The 15,880-nt window shown below is 33.5% G+C and overlaps 1 protein-coding gene across 2 annotated transcripts in view; it reads right to left on the reverse strand.

Annotated features, from left to right (window-relative positions):
* The window catches only part of ddr2a (discoidin domain receptor tyrosine kinase 2a), a 40,079-nt gene extending 25,096 nt beyond the window's left edge, over positions 1-14,983 (reverse strand). Inside the window, exons 1-2 of one of the 2 annotated variants that reach the window (XM_046859397.1) lie at positions 14,860-14,983; positions 2,094-2,201 (exon numbers count right to left, since the gene is read on the reverse strand). In XM_046859397.1, coding sequence (XP_046715353.1) covers positions 2,094-2,199 — 106 coding nt within the window. In that variant the 5' untranslated portion in view covers positions 2,200-2,201; positions 14,860-14,983. Of the gene's footprint in view, positions 1-2,093; positions 2,202-14,750 lie in introns of both variants that reach the window. The other variant, XM_046859388.1, reaches the window with a different exon arrangement.
* Positions 14,984-15,880: the final 897 nt, after the last annotated feature.

The raw sequence follows: 15,880 nt of genomic DNA on the forward strand, positions 1-15,880 counted from the left end.
TTAGCAATACAATTAGAGGATACTCACTGGAGGGACACAGATGCAAAATGACACAGAGCCATAAAACCACACAGATTTAGAAGATAGTTTTCTATTGTTCTTTTGTTTTAATGCTATGGATGCCTCTGAGATTGCTGGGAAAGTACACATCCATGACTCCAAGATGACATGCAGATAATAATGTCTGGCTCTGTGAATTGCTCTGTTTGTGCATTTTAAAATCTCTAAAATTGCATAACAGTTATGGGAAAAAAGAACACTGTTCAAAACATTTTAAGCATCAGGAACTCGTTACTTTTATTGCTAACTATTAGAGTGATTATAGTTGTTTATTATCGGATTGATTATGATTGTATAGATAGATCCCTGGATCAAACCTGGTACTGCAAAAACTGTACTTTTTCCAGTTTCAATTGGATTCACTATATTTGTATTAACTTGTGTCTAAAACTACAATTCTACCTTGCCTAGCTGTTCTTACTGTTTTGAAATAATCAAATGTTTATATATTATAATTTTGTAATTCAAAAAGGTATTTGCCTCAGTATTTTATTATCTAAAGCTAACGTGGCTCCTCGTTTACAGTTGTGATGCAAATAGTCATAGACTTATGTTTTTTTATGCCTAATTTTATATTCAAATTCTTTGAACAACAACCTCAGAAACTTGGACAACCGAGATTTTTCCTCCTTTAATTTTTTCTTGGTATTATATTTAATTTCATGCAAATGCATTAACCTTTCCAAAATGAGGTAATCAACCATAATCATTATAAATAAGTGCACATTTACCTGCTTTCACATGCCATCAAGCAACCTTAAGCACAGCTGTAAACATCTCCAGTAAAATGCTCAACATATTTCGCCCAAATTCCACTGCCACGCTTCTACATACGCCTCTGTAGCGTACTCTAACTGCGGTAATGACCTTCACAACATCTAAACGAACTTCTTGACACTAAAGAAACAGCATGATGCAATTTTCATTCTTGAGGGCACTTTGGACAGCCAGCAGTCTCCCCATCTCCTTCCTCCATCCCTACTGTATGTCAGCCTAGCATGTGGTTCGTTCTGGATTCCTTGTTAAATATAATTGAACCTCGCTCTGACATCACACTTTCCTTCTCACAAACCACCCATGCTGGAGAAAAAGAGTCTGAGTAGAAAAGATGGATCAAAGCTTAATAGAGGAATATATAACAATCCTTCCAAACAGTAAATGTGCTTTAAAGTGAAAGGATAATTAAACACTTATATATGCTTAAAGAACGCTTCGTTAATATAAATTGATATTATCTTGTATAAGAAATTCTGGTACTGCTGTTCATAGAGAACATAGCTAACAAAGTACCAATGTGTACAGAAATGTATATACTATATAATATACATTTATATTAACTGTGTTCTTTAAGCAGATATGTGTTTACCTAGCCATTTTAGAAATATGAGTCTCCATTGTAAGTGGTTTTAAACAGTCAAAAGTCAAGAAGTGTATGTTTTCCTCCAATTTCTTCTCCAATTTGGTCCCCTGATAATTCTCACCCAAAAGCCAGCTCTAATCCCATAATGCAACAGCTACCATAATAGTGAAAACTAACATCCACTTCCTTTAAGACACACAAGGCCAGTAACCTTTTAAACTGATGGTATCACATGGCAGTGTAACATTCAGAAAAAACGCTGCTGTCTGCCTTCTTCTGCATACATGAGCTTATAGATGCTCATGCTTGGCTAGTCTCATAGTGACCAATGCAGTGCAAGCAATGTTGCACATGGCTTTTCAGTTTCCACACTGCGACTTCTCTGGAACATGACAAGCTACAGTTGTTGTTTTATTACCAACAAATGAGCGAAAAAAGGAAGAGAAGGTGATGGAATGACTATTTCCTGCTCCTATCATATATAAGTTATAGCAAGAATTAACTTGTTTTATGGCTGTCTCCTGACATTCAGAGACATAAAATGTATGATCTGTCATTCTTTAAAGATTTTTGAGTGTAAGACAGTTAAAACTCTTTGCTATTATAGAAAAATATTAAACTTTGGGGTGATAACAGTTTTATTCCTTAATAATGGAGAGAAAACTTGACTTACTTGGATTAACTTGGGACTTTACATTTCCCGAGTTGTACAGAAGAAATGCTAGAGGAAACGTGATCTTCCAAAGGTGGTTCATATCAAATCGAGCCCTGGCCTTCATTCCTGTAGAAAATAGATCAGAGGAATCTTTAGGAATATATACTTTTAAATAAATGCAGCAGAAAAATGTGTCGGACAATAAAACACTTCATTAGTTAAAACTGCCATTTCCACCTTATTATATAAGTTACTATGGTGCTTAAATGTGAGATATTTAATGACATTTAATGACATCATTTAATGACAAAACAAATAACCATGATTTTATTTAAGACAATAAACTTGCAGTCATTTCCTGAAATAGCTAGTGGACTTTCCATTAACTCTTCACAGCCACAGAGCTCTGCTCCTCAAAATAAAATGGTGATGGTCAATAAACACACGAAACTGTGTGGACATAACCAAAACCAATTATCACAGCAAAGAATACCACTTATGAGGTTTAGGTTTATTTCTGCCAAAAATGGACTGACCATTAGTTAATTCATGGATAGAACAATTAGGTATATAAAATTATTAAAACATTTTAATTACAAACCGGTCATGTTTCTAAGAGTGTGTGCCACAATACCGGCCTAGTGGGCTTTGTCTGGCTGAGGTAATGTCTCATTCACTGCCACATGTTTTACTCAGGGTCCCCTGCTTAGTTATCCAGCTTCTCTATAATGGTAAGTAATCTTAATATATTTACTATAAAAAAAACATTTATAACATATTCATATAACCTTTTGTTTGCTTCAGAAATGCAGGAAATATATATATATATATATATATATATATATATATATATATATATATATATATATATATATATATATATATATATATATTATAACGTATTAATTATTAATTATTAATAATGTTTATATCAATTTACTGTTAACCAAAATAAATCCTAATACTTTAATAAACTTAAAAAATGCAAATTCGAACTTTGAAGCATCCAAAGGACAGTTAAAGACATTTTGAGTGATAGTTTATACAAATGTTTATACACACACTGGAAATTGTGATTAAATAATGAATTCAGTTTTCCTTAATATATTTTTTACTTATGTTACTTTTAACAATAGACAATGTAACAAGCATTATAGCTACATCCCTAAGCAGCTTCATGGAATTCCAGGTGTAGATTGAGATCTTGTTAACACCTGAATCTTGTAGATTGAGAATTGTCATGTCAACAGCATACTCTGCCTTGTAGCCTACGAACAGGACTGTTGAGATCCACAATTTCCACTATATATATATATATATATACAGTACAGACCAAAAGTTTGGACACACCTTCTCATTCAAAGAGTTTTCTTTATTTTCATGACAATGAAAATTGTAGAGTCACATATATATATATATATATATGTATGTAGAGTGCATGGTAGTGCAAATGACAGTATTGTGCATCATATATATATATATATGATGCACAATACTGCCATTTGCACTGCCATGCACTCTCACACTTTACTGATCTTTACATTACTGATCTGTCATAATAATCTGTATCCCTATTTAATACTCATACTGTCTATATTGTCTCACATTGTCTGTTTTGTCTTGTATAGTCCTAATATATATAAATATATAGTTTTATTTAGTTATTTATGTCTGTACTTTGAGAGTCACTAACAGCTGGAACCAAATTCCAGCAAAATATAAGGACTTCATGTAAGACTTAAGCCTAAAACGTACAAATAAGAATACTTCCATAATGACTAGCGTGACCAGACACTGAACTGGTTTCAAACAACAGTGGTGTTGTTTGCTGCATTTTTACAAGCTCTTTTTTAGTGGTCTGGACACATGTTGTTCACAGAGAGTTATGGAAGACTAAAAGGCAGTGTAAAGAGGAAAATTACATATTTAAACTGGGCAGCTAATTGTGATGCTTTTATATAACTCATGCCAAGTACATTCCAAACTCATGTCAGTGGTCACTGTATGTATTCTGCAGAGGCCCAATTATCTCTTGAAGCAATCAGCCTGACTTTTAGAAAGAAATGTATGTGGGTGGGTATTATTTCTGTTTTTTTAGAAAAGCTTTTCCAGATTTCTTGCCTTTTGTGTGAAATATATATTGTGAAACACTACCACATTATGATTTTATCCTCCTCTTGTTAAATGCAGTACATGCTATCCATTACTACTGAGTACTGTGTAGACAAAATATATATAATTTTGTCTCTTTCCCTGTAGGACAAAGTATTCTGTAATGTTAATTGTCTATAACAATTCCTAGGGTTCTACCTTGAACCTCCTGAAAGAAGAGAGGATACTGAGTTCTACACAGAAAACTTTATCATTCCCCAGAGAGGCACAAATCAAAGATACTATTAGAAAACTAAAACTTATTTCTTTCAGAGTGTAACAATGGTCTCCTTTAATTGATTTAGCCTAAAAATCCTTATAATCTGGCAACCGTTGTATATAATCCATTACTAGATGATATGTTAGGGTTTCCTCCAGAAGAATGTTTACTCAATCCCAGAAGTGTTTATGAGAGTTGAAGTCTAGTGTAAAAGTTGAGTGTCTGAAAAACAGCACGAATGTGTCTCTCTGCTGGACAGCAAAGAATAGTTTTTCTTCTTCCCACAGTATTCAACTGCAGCCAAACACAACTCTGCCCTCAGTGCTGCGTAGGAGTGGCCTATATACCGAACATGTCGAAATCAGACTGTTTCCTGCTTTGGCAATCCCAGTTAAGAATGCATTATGTGAACAGAACTGGTTCTTTAGCTTTGCCATGTGACATAGAAGCCCATATCTTTATTAATGACATTAGCAGAACATTATTTTGCTCCCTAAGTTACATTTGTAGAGGATCTTTATTGTAAATCTGACATGCTGGAACATGTTATCAGAAATTGTTAATAGACACTAGGTAGAGATTTAATAAGGATCAACTCTTTAATAATACTCTTTGAAAGAAATTGGCTTTAAAGATATGTGAACAATGAATAAATGCTTGAAAACAAGCTATTAAATAAACACTATTCCCAATATTCTTAAAGCTACCATCCAGGATAACATCTCCCTTTCAATCCCTAGATGATCAAGTCATTATGCTTCTCAACAGCTGCTCTAAGACACATTCAAACCTCTGAACGCATCGCTATGCAAAAGTCAGCTTCTTATTCAAACAATTCCAGACAGAGCGAATAGACAAAGGTCATCCGGTTCACTCGTGTAATTGTAATCGTGTATACCGATCTGCGAATAAATAATTCTTTTCATACATGTGGCATTGCAATTTGTGCCGGTCCACCGAGATCGTGCCTATCGTCATGGTTCACTGAGAAATTTTTACAAAATGGCAGATGGGAGTGATTATGGACAACACAGAATCCAGCGCACACCAGGAACAGTAATAAGAGACTCAGCCTGAAAAGCCATGGTGAGAGCGTGCATGTCTGTGGTTAGTTCAGTATGAAGCTGTCATGAATAAACCAGCTAGCTCAAGATGAAAAAGCTATTTAACCTTTACTTTTGGAGAATGTGTGTTTTTCTCATCATACAAAATGTAATTGTAGTTCTGGATGTCACTGGAAAGCAGTCATATATGTTAAGGCAGTTGTGAAGGTTTGTGCATTTTTGCCTGTTTGCCAGAATAGTTTCCATCACAAATATGGATTTTTAAATTTTTTATCTAAATCTGCAGTTTAGACAGATTTTCATACTTCTAAAAGATCTGGTCATCTTTAAGCTCTCCTCATATGTTAGCTCCAATAAAATATCGGCTCAAACGAGAGATTCCAGATGTCAAGTTGTGGTTAGCATAAGACTCATCCAGAAACAGCTAATTATGCAGTAATGATTTGTAATGATGTTCAAAAGGTCAACAGAGTCCTTACAAGTCAACATTAAAGCACCCTAAATGAAATAAATGCATTGCTTCACATAGCTGGATCCCATCGTCTCCCAGTTACTGTGACAGAATAAACTAATCAAGTCCTATTTATACCTATTCTCTGCTGTTCAACCCTCCCCATTTATCCAGGCTTGGGACCGGCACTAAGAGTGACTGGGGTCAGCCTAACCACTAGACCACCAGGGACATCCGACAATGATATGTTTTATTTAATATTTTAAGCATACATATAGTGATTTTATTTAATATCTACATTTACATTTACATTTGCGGCATTTAGCAGACACCCTTATCCAGAGCGACGTACAAAAGTGCTTTGAGTCTCTAGCAATGAATAAATCTATACTGGTACGCAAGATTACAAACTTAATATAAATATAACTCTTGAGACATATATATATATATATATATATATATATATATATATATATATATATATATATATAATATAAAATATATTTACTCACCCTCCTTAAATTAATTTTACATCTCTACCATTGTTGAACTACTAAGATCTGACAAATCAGGATAGCGCAACAATGATTGAACTGTAATGAATGGACATTCTGAGCCACACAGTTTCTTCCTCATGCTATCTCAGGGATAGATACTTTAGTGTCATGCCTAAGAGACAACTAAAATTTCTAAACGCTAAATGAAGTTAAGTGATGGAAAATGATTTTACAAGTGTTCGAAGTCATAGAATATATCACCCAAATGAGGATGAGGTTCCCTTTTGAGTCTGGTTCCTCTCAAGGTTTCTTCCTCATAACATCTAAGGGAGATTTTCCTTGTCACAGTCACCATGGCTGCTCATCAGGGATAAATACACATCATTCACCTTAACTCTTAAAATTCTGTAAAGCTGCTTTGAGACAATGTCTGTTGTGAGAAGCGCTATAGAAATAAACTTGACTTGAGTTGAGTTTATCCCTGCCACAGTCACCACTGGCGCATTCATTATGAATAAACTTATAATTATAAGCAATAAAATGTATAAACATACAGTCTATACAGCTTTATAACCATTTTATCTCTGTAAAACTGCTTTGAGACAAAATCTATTGTTAAAATCGCTCTATAAATTAAAATTAATTCAATTGAATTGACACGGAGGCACCTTTTATACCTGCCGATCTTTTTTCCTGTCAATTTATTAATTGAAATAGCATTCAATTCGAAAATTAAATGGATGGACTCTACCTCAAATTTTGACAAAGCAATCATGCTAGAGCAAATGCATTATTTATGCGGGAGCAAATTTATAGCTGTCCTGCAACAGCAAATGTTATGTGCTATTATGTGCTGCGATACACCATATACCATGATGAAAAAAATTTTCTCAAGCTTTTCTTTTGACCTGTTTGTAATAGAGGAACCTGAGATATTTTTGTATATGCTTCTTTAAGCCAATCTGAATAAGGAGATTGTAACGATGTAAATATAATAAAACCTAGATTGTTATGACTGAAAAAAAAAATACCCTCAAGCAAACAGCAAATGTGCTGAGCAGAAACAATCAACAAACTGAACAAAAAATCCCTATAGCAGTCCTTAACAGAGGACCAGTGATGCACGACATGCTCTACCCCCTCTAGAACCCCTGCAAAGTCAATAAAGTAGGATTTACTTGATCCCAAAACCTAATGCTGAATTCTGCACAGAGAAGAGAAGAAGTCCACAGTTCACTCCATCTGTATGAAAGTCAACATGCCACTCACGCCACTGCTACACACATCCAAGAAAGCCAAGATAGCAGATGCATGTTAATGCAATAATGATGAGATGTTACACCACACTTGGGCCAAATCTGAAATGAGTTTACATTTTCAGTATATTTATTATTAAAATAAAACAATGTATTTTCTTTATTTAAACAATGATATAAAGTATGCGAACACTGATAATGGAAAAGAAATTGGAATACTGTATAAAATAAAACTAGTGTCCTTAGAAATAAGAACTTTTAGAGGAACCAACAACAAAGTTGCAGAGTAGCAGACTTGCATCATGACTGAATACAAATATGTTATTTGGAATAAACAGATGATAAACTCTAAACAGAAATGAAAAATGCATGTAAACTGCATTTAAGCTTGCCACAGTGCTGGGACTGGGATATGGATGAAAAAATTTAAGGTAGTTTTTACTTTCATGAAGCAAATCAAGACCACTTTTCCATTAACATGAACATTTATAGAATCCTTAGAAACATCCTGGTGGAGTAAATTAGACTTTGTTTGTAGATATTTTGGGAACCAAGTAAATTATGGACAGATACCGAAAAATAATAACTGAATGGGCAGGATTGGAAACAGACTTGCCCACATTTTTAGCTGATAATAATTATTCTGGCATTTTACTTCAGAGTTTTCTTCAGTGTTTCTCTATTTTATTTGAATTTTTTAAAGAAAAAGACCTCCAGTTTGGGCTATGTCTAGATTGGGCTTGAATCTGAATACAAACAATAGTGATATGGATATCTGGAGCACTAATCAGATACAGATATAAATAGAATCATTGTGTTATACCTTTAGTCATTATTCAACTTAAGGAAAATGAAGAAAGCTTTAACTTTAATACCAGTGAGGTGACACACTAAGGCTACACTAATTTCAAAAATACTTACAAAACATGGAGCAAATGTTTGTTACTTTAATTATTTTAATGATGTTCAGGTGGCATTTCATTTCTTATGAACCCTGTGCTGAATTTAGGATTTCAGTGTCAAGTATAGAAACTAATTGCATTACAAATACTTGCTCCTGTAACAACCGTAACGACACAATATACAAATAGTAATTTTGACATTAAATTTTAGTTGATATTATATATAGATGGAACAGAACAGTGTTCTTCTCTGTCATTTTTTTGTCATTATTGTCCCAGACATTAGATTTTAGACATTTATTTCACATTCTATCTGTGCATTTTTCTGTTTTTTCCTCAACCGCTTGTGTTGAACATTGGCATTTTAAACCCGTTTTACCCGTCAGAAAGAATCAAGATGATGTTTACTTTCTACCACATAAATGAACCTGTTGCATTTAGAATAATTACTACCCTCAGCATGATGAATATAATTCCTTTATCATTCTATTTTGTTGTGCAAATGTTCAAACTCATTTCCACTCAGCATGAACTCAGCATGGATTTCACAAAAAATCAAATTTGAAATATATTTTTATGTAATAAAAAAAATCAATAATTAATATTTAGTGTTTGATATTCAATTATCCACTCATGTTTATTTATGTTCCAAGTGGTAGTGGTTACAATGTTTGACTGTTCGGAAGGGCGTGAGTTTTAATCCCAGGACCACCAAGTTTCCATTGCTGGGCCCTTTAATTTAGCCCCCATCAGACTCCAGCTGTTTAAATGAAATAATTGTAAGTCATTCTGGATAAGGATATCTGCCAAATGCTGTAAATGTAATTGTACATTTAAATATTATGCACCATTATACCTCTGGCTAGATTTTTCTGTGTTGGTCAATTTCTAACCACTGAACTCACGGTCACGTTTGTTAATTCATAAAAAATGTCAATTGTCACATGTTTTGGTGGTTTGCCATTTAGGTTCATGGGAAACAGAAGAACAGTGCCTGTGTCACAGAAAAATTGCATGAGCACTTTATACTCTGAAGATGAATATTTTCACCTAATATCACTATATACTAACATATAAATCCACAACAGCTGGATGCTAAGCAGTGCTATCTTTTCTTCATGGATTGAAGACTAGTGTTAGGTAACTTTTTGTAATATTTGGCAAAGTTTTATCTAATACTCTGTCACCTACTACTTAAACAGGAGAGAAAACTCTCCAACCAATCAGAATAAAAAAAAACATCTCTCATATTGATCGGGTAATCTTCGCCACTTCCACTAGGGTGTCATACTTGCTTTGCTTTGAAGGTTTCTGTTTTAAATTCCTCACATATTCCAAAATTACTGAAAGCAATAGCCATGCTTTAATACAAATTTTTGCTCAGTTTAAAAAAAAAAGTGCAGTCGAGAAATGTAGGCAGCTTTTAAGGCAGTCGTTATCTGTTGAATCGCAGCATGCTCCATGGTTTACAAAATCTGTTTGCAATTAGAGTACAGGCAGCTGGGAGTGCTACAGAGCGAGAGCTCTTACTACACTGTAATTCTACTAATTGACCCGAAAATGACAGTGAAGGGCCCTTTAAATGTGGCCTTTTCATTTGCACCAGAGACAAACACAGTCTAATTTTAGCTCATTTCAGACCATGTATAAACTCTTGGCCTATCTGTACCAGCAAGATAATTACCATGATGGTAGTGGAAGGCTGTAGTTTCAAGACATGACTTGAAGTAGGACACAAATTAACATGATTTAAGACCTTCTGAAGTGAAGTCCAGCAGCACAAACTTTGACTTGTAAATTGTTATTGCAGTTTTGGCTTTTGCCCTGGGGATACACATTAAAAATGAAGGCTATATCAAATTGTTTTGCTGTGTGATGTTTATATGCTTTCAAAATCACAATTAAAATAAAATTTTGTTTGTATCGTGCTCTAAACAATATACCGCTCCCATATATCTGGATTTAAAATACGATCTCATAGAGTAAAAAAAAAAGATAAAACATAAAAAAATGATTTACTGAGATAAAATGGATACAGAATCTTTAGAAAAACCAGGGTCACTCATATCATTGGGTTATAAAACATTATTCTTCCATAATTGTGAAAAATAAAGTCAAAAACATTGTAAAAATGTAGGGTTTTTATGTGAAACCATTCTCAGCAATCTTTCTAATCTTTCTGTACAAATCATTTTCGTCAAAATAATGCAGACAGGTTCACATAATGTGTTTTAATATATCACACGGCACTTTAAAATCTATTTACCGATATTTACGGCATGCGACAGACACCCTTCTCCAGAGCAATTTACACTTATGCTGTACAGCTAAGCATTTGAGCATAAGGGGCCTTGTTTAAGAGCCCAGCAGTGGCAGCTTTTCAGTGCTGGGACTTAAACCCATGACCTTCCAAGAAGAAGTCCAACATTTGAGCTACCACATCCCTTAATACAATATCATTATTGTATTATATGTATATATGAGGGCCTCAGCTATGATCCTGTTTAAAGCTTTTAAAACAGAAAAGGTGGCTTGAAACTTTTTTGTGAACATATTAACACTAACACAAGTCTATCTTATTAGAAAGCACTTTATTAGCAACACATGCTCTATAAATACTTAAAAAATCAAATAAAATAAAGCCAATGTTAATACAAGTACATTTAATAACTCTCATACATCCATATGAAACTAATTAATGTGGAGATTTGCTTTATTGACTCATTGTGTGTGTTTCCTTTTTATTTTTTTAATAATTATTTTATTGATATAGTATGCCTGTTTTACCTCTTTTGTGAGATCATATCCAAAAATTCCATTTTTTACAAGTAGGTAAACGTGATTTCCCCAAACACAACTAATTTAGCATTGCAGATATTAAAAAGGGCCCTTCAAGTGATCCAGGTGATGAATCAGTGGTACATGAGACATGTTCACTATGATCAGACCAGCTGATAAATGACAAAACAGGCTTTCAAAAACATTGCAGCTCTTCATTTTGTTCTAATCTATAACATTTTAATATGTTTTATTATTATTATTTATAATAATTTTTATGTAATAATTTTTTTATTATTAAATAAGACTTGTGTAATATATAGTCCGCGCAAAGAATGCTCTTGCTTATGTATTTACACATGAACAAAACAGGCCCAAAAGCAACACCAGTGTACAGTGTACAATCCTCAGAGGACTAGTAAAACCAGAGACTTGAAAAGAGAAAAATTTCATGTTGCACAAAGGTCCCCAATTAAGGGGACAGAAGTTTTTTCCCCAATAAAGGATTCTGTTTACACAATGATGTGTGAATAAGGTTTGACTGGGATTAATTACAGCTATAAGTACTTTAAAATGAATAGAAATATATACTGGATTCTGTCTATAATATAGCTGTAATATTACAACAAACGTGCCAGAAACCTTATTTCTGTTTTTATATGCTGTGTTTTTTCTTTTACCTCAAAAGAAAGTAAGACTGGAATTATGTAATGCTGATATTTCAACCTATTTCAACCTACAGTACAATTCTTAGTTACTGGAGTTGTGTCAGTAACTTAAGTTAAAAAATTCCACCAGTGTGAATGCTGAGACACTTTCTGTTTCACACTCTATTTTCACACGCATTTAAGTGAAATTCCTGAGCTTTCTCTTTAGTTTATCTAATTCAGCTTACATTAAATGTTCTGTGTAATAGATTGCTGGCGGTCATGTTTCAGGTATGGATACCAATGTGCACTGATAAGAGCAACGTCTGGGATAACAGTGAACAAAAACTTGCAATGGCAATTATTGTCAAGCATGTGGGCCATATTTACAACTAAACACCAAAATGTACACATTGTCTCCTAAAGTATTGAAGCTGAGCTTGTTAAAGCTGGGTGGAGGATAACACAACCCAAACCTGATATTTTCTTCAGCCATGTATTCAACATGCTATTTATACACACCAAACAACTTGTTGTTAAGGCAGGGACTGGACTCTGTTCTCTGAATTCGATGAAATGAATACCAAATGGATTTGTCAGATGAAAAGCAATGGGAGAAGGAAATGAAAAAAGAGGGCCTTTAGCTGGTTTGAATCTCAAATCCAAATTACAGATTATACCAGATGTTTCTAATTTCCAGTTATTCCTCGCCCAAGAGCCCTGCTTTCTTAATGGAAAATGACATGTCAACAATCCCAAATGATAATACTTTAGCACGTATGAAGCTATGCATTCAGAGTTCAACTAAACTCTCTTCTGCAGCTTGGAGAATCTGGAGTGATAAAGTCAATGTTGCAGAACAGTGGAAAAGTACTGGAAAAATGTATTCCACTCCCTACACTTATCTTTCGCTATAAATTGTGAAGTAATGTTGCTTAAGGTGCAGGCATGTAGTATTTTACAAATTTATGTACAAATTTACAAAAAGTTCTGTGATAACCTAAAGCATCTGTAAAGGTTTTTAGAAACTTAGTTATTGCCAGCAGTCAGGTCATGACTCATGTCTAATAAAAACAAGACCAATTTGTAAACCATGACAGTCCTGGACCTTTCCAGTTTTATGTAATAAGTGACAATGTTAAATCAATTTACAAAAAAACAAACACCTGAAGAGGATGATGAATTTATTAGCGCTCTGTCAAAACAAAGCATGATGCAATACAGATGCAACTACCATCTTTAGGGATCCAAGCAATGAAAATACAGGATTTTTGTAGTATGTCTATTTATAATTCATATCATTACTCCTGCTCAATGGCCATCCAGAGCAGCCCATTGAACTATTCGGTCACTTTCTAATAAAATTTGGAATTATTATTTGACATAGACAGTATATAATTATAAGAAATTGCCAGTGATGCCCTGAAAAAGGCATGGAGAAGTATATGGGCCAGTACTTCACAAATGTTATCTGTTGTGATATAAGATTTGAACTATTATCAAAAGGTCAAATATAAATGTTGTCTTTGCAATTCTAGGTGGCACTATATATATTTTCATTAAAAATCACTGCCACATAAGCAGTTTCATTTGGGAACTACAAGACAAAGAGGGTTATATTTCAGTATAGATTATAATTTCCTGTACAGCAGTTTGTAATACGGATCTTTAAAAGGTTTTTCATATAGTTATAGGCACTTATTTTACATTGATTACATTAACAGATACCTTTGAGTGTTCTGTTGAGTGACAGCTAAAATAAAATCCTAAAAAATTGCATAAGAATTGTTTCTGAAATAAGTAGTATTTTATTACTATTATTATTATTAATATTATTATTATTACAGTTGTGCATAATATACACAATACAATAGTAATATTCTTACTGTAATTAGTTATTATACTCCTACTAAGTGGTATAGTATAGTTAGTAAATAACTAAATAATATGTTTTAAGACCAAATTGAGGACCAAAATGTTTATGAATCAATGAATGAATACAATTTTAAATAAAAGTTATTAGTTTTAATTATCTTCTCATTTATATTTAATGTTTGTTGGACATTATGTAAAAATTATGTTGGACAAATCAAATTAAAAGCTTACACTTGATAGTTTAACAGAGAGTTTGTGATACAAAAAGTGCAAAGAAAAGCTCCTGTAAATCCAAAACGTCTTTTCAATCCCTCGATATAATGAATGCATTAAATAATAATCTAAAAAATGCTCTGCGAATGCTGGAATGCTTAACCCGGTCGGATGAAATGACATTGTGAAGGACCTCACTGATGGACTAAATTCATATAACAATCTATAATAAAAGTCAACCAAAAGCAAAATGAAGCACTTGTTTACACATGGTTCAAAAGATCAAATGTTCTGATAGATCATTGGTTTTCACATTTGCCAAGTTGCAGTGGTTCAGGATACAGTGTGGATCGAGTAGGAGTTTGCTCTGTTATCCACTATTTTAGCCTGCCATGCAATCAGCACTTCTTCCAGAGAAATGGCTCAGCATAAAGCAAAGGCATAAAGAGAATCAAAGAAAATCAGACAATGCAAAAAAAAAGGCAGTTATGAATATACAGAACCAGAAACCCCTCTAAAATTCCTTTATTGTTGCCTTAAATCACATGAAGGTGAAAGCCCTTATTCGAAGCAAAAAAAATAAACGTTGCAAAGTTTTCTGAAGACTTCATGCAAACTTACTTTTAAATCCTGCTGCTTTTAAACCATTTGCTCAATAAAATGTTAATTCCAATCAGTGAGAAAGAAAACCAAAGTAAAATCCAAGCTGTTCTTTTCTTTCTCTACTCACTTAGACTTCATATCCAGGCACACTGAGCTGATGTAAGACAACTCTGGAGTATAAAGAGACACAGAGAGTTAGATAGAGTGTGTGTGTGAGAGTGAGAGAGAGAGAGAGAGAGAGAGAGAGAGAGAGAGAGAGAGAGAGAGAGGAAAACTAACATTCTGAGGATTCTTGGGTAAACGCCAAAGTCCCAGAATTCCTTATGCCATACAGAAGGTTTCAATTTAGTCAGACTCCAGTGACCAATCAGAGAACCTTTTTTTTCTTGAATGTATTTTGATGGTTTAAGCAAACACTGTAAGGATCATAACTCTCCATGCACCAAGTATCTAAAGAGTGGCGAGAAGGGCTGTGAACAGTTTTTTCCACTTTTGTCTATTAGCAGTCTGTGGGAGCTTAGCTGTGCTTTTATATGAACAGGAGATGGATTTAGTCTGAAAAGGCTGAATACCAATTGAATACCTGGGCAAATCAACATTATTATTTTGCTCACAGAACTCTATTTATTCTATTTCTTTGTAGCATATTTGCAAGGTGTTGAAATCATTTCCCTGATATTCTTGTACATATTGATGTGATTACATCATATAATAGCAATTGCTCTGTCGAATTCAGACCTGGTGATTATACTCAGAATGACTGTGGAATTCGAATGATGCTTGATTGGTTTTTAGCCTAAGGTCTCTGCTCAATCTATGCCAAAAAAAAATAAAAACGATTACTTTTCCCTTTCCTTTTATCAAATCAAATCAAATTTTATTTGTCACATACACATACATACAGGGTACTACATGCAGTGAAATGCTTTTTACGACGGTCCGGCACTAGGGAATAAAATGGGGTGAAAAAAGAGAATAAAAATAAAAAATAAAAACAGAGAAAAAGAAGGCAGATAAATAAAGTATAAAAACTATATAAAAATAAGAATAAATAAGGATATAAAGATATCCTTAAATATATATATATATATATATATATATATATATATATATATATATATATATATATATATATACAGTGAGGAAAA

The sequence above is a fragment of the Silurus meridionalis genome, chromosome 1 (assembly GCF_014805685.1).
Source record: "Silurus meridionalis isolate SWU-2019-XX chromosome 1, ASM1480568v1, whole genome shotgun sequence".
Taxonomy (NCBI): Eukaryota; Metazoa; Chordata; class Actinopteri; order Siluriformes; family Siluridae; genus Silurus; species Silurus meridionalis.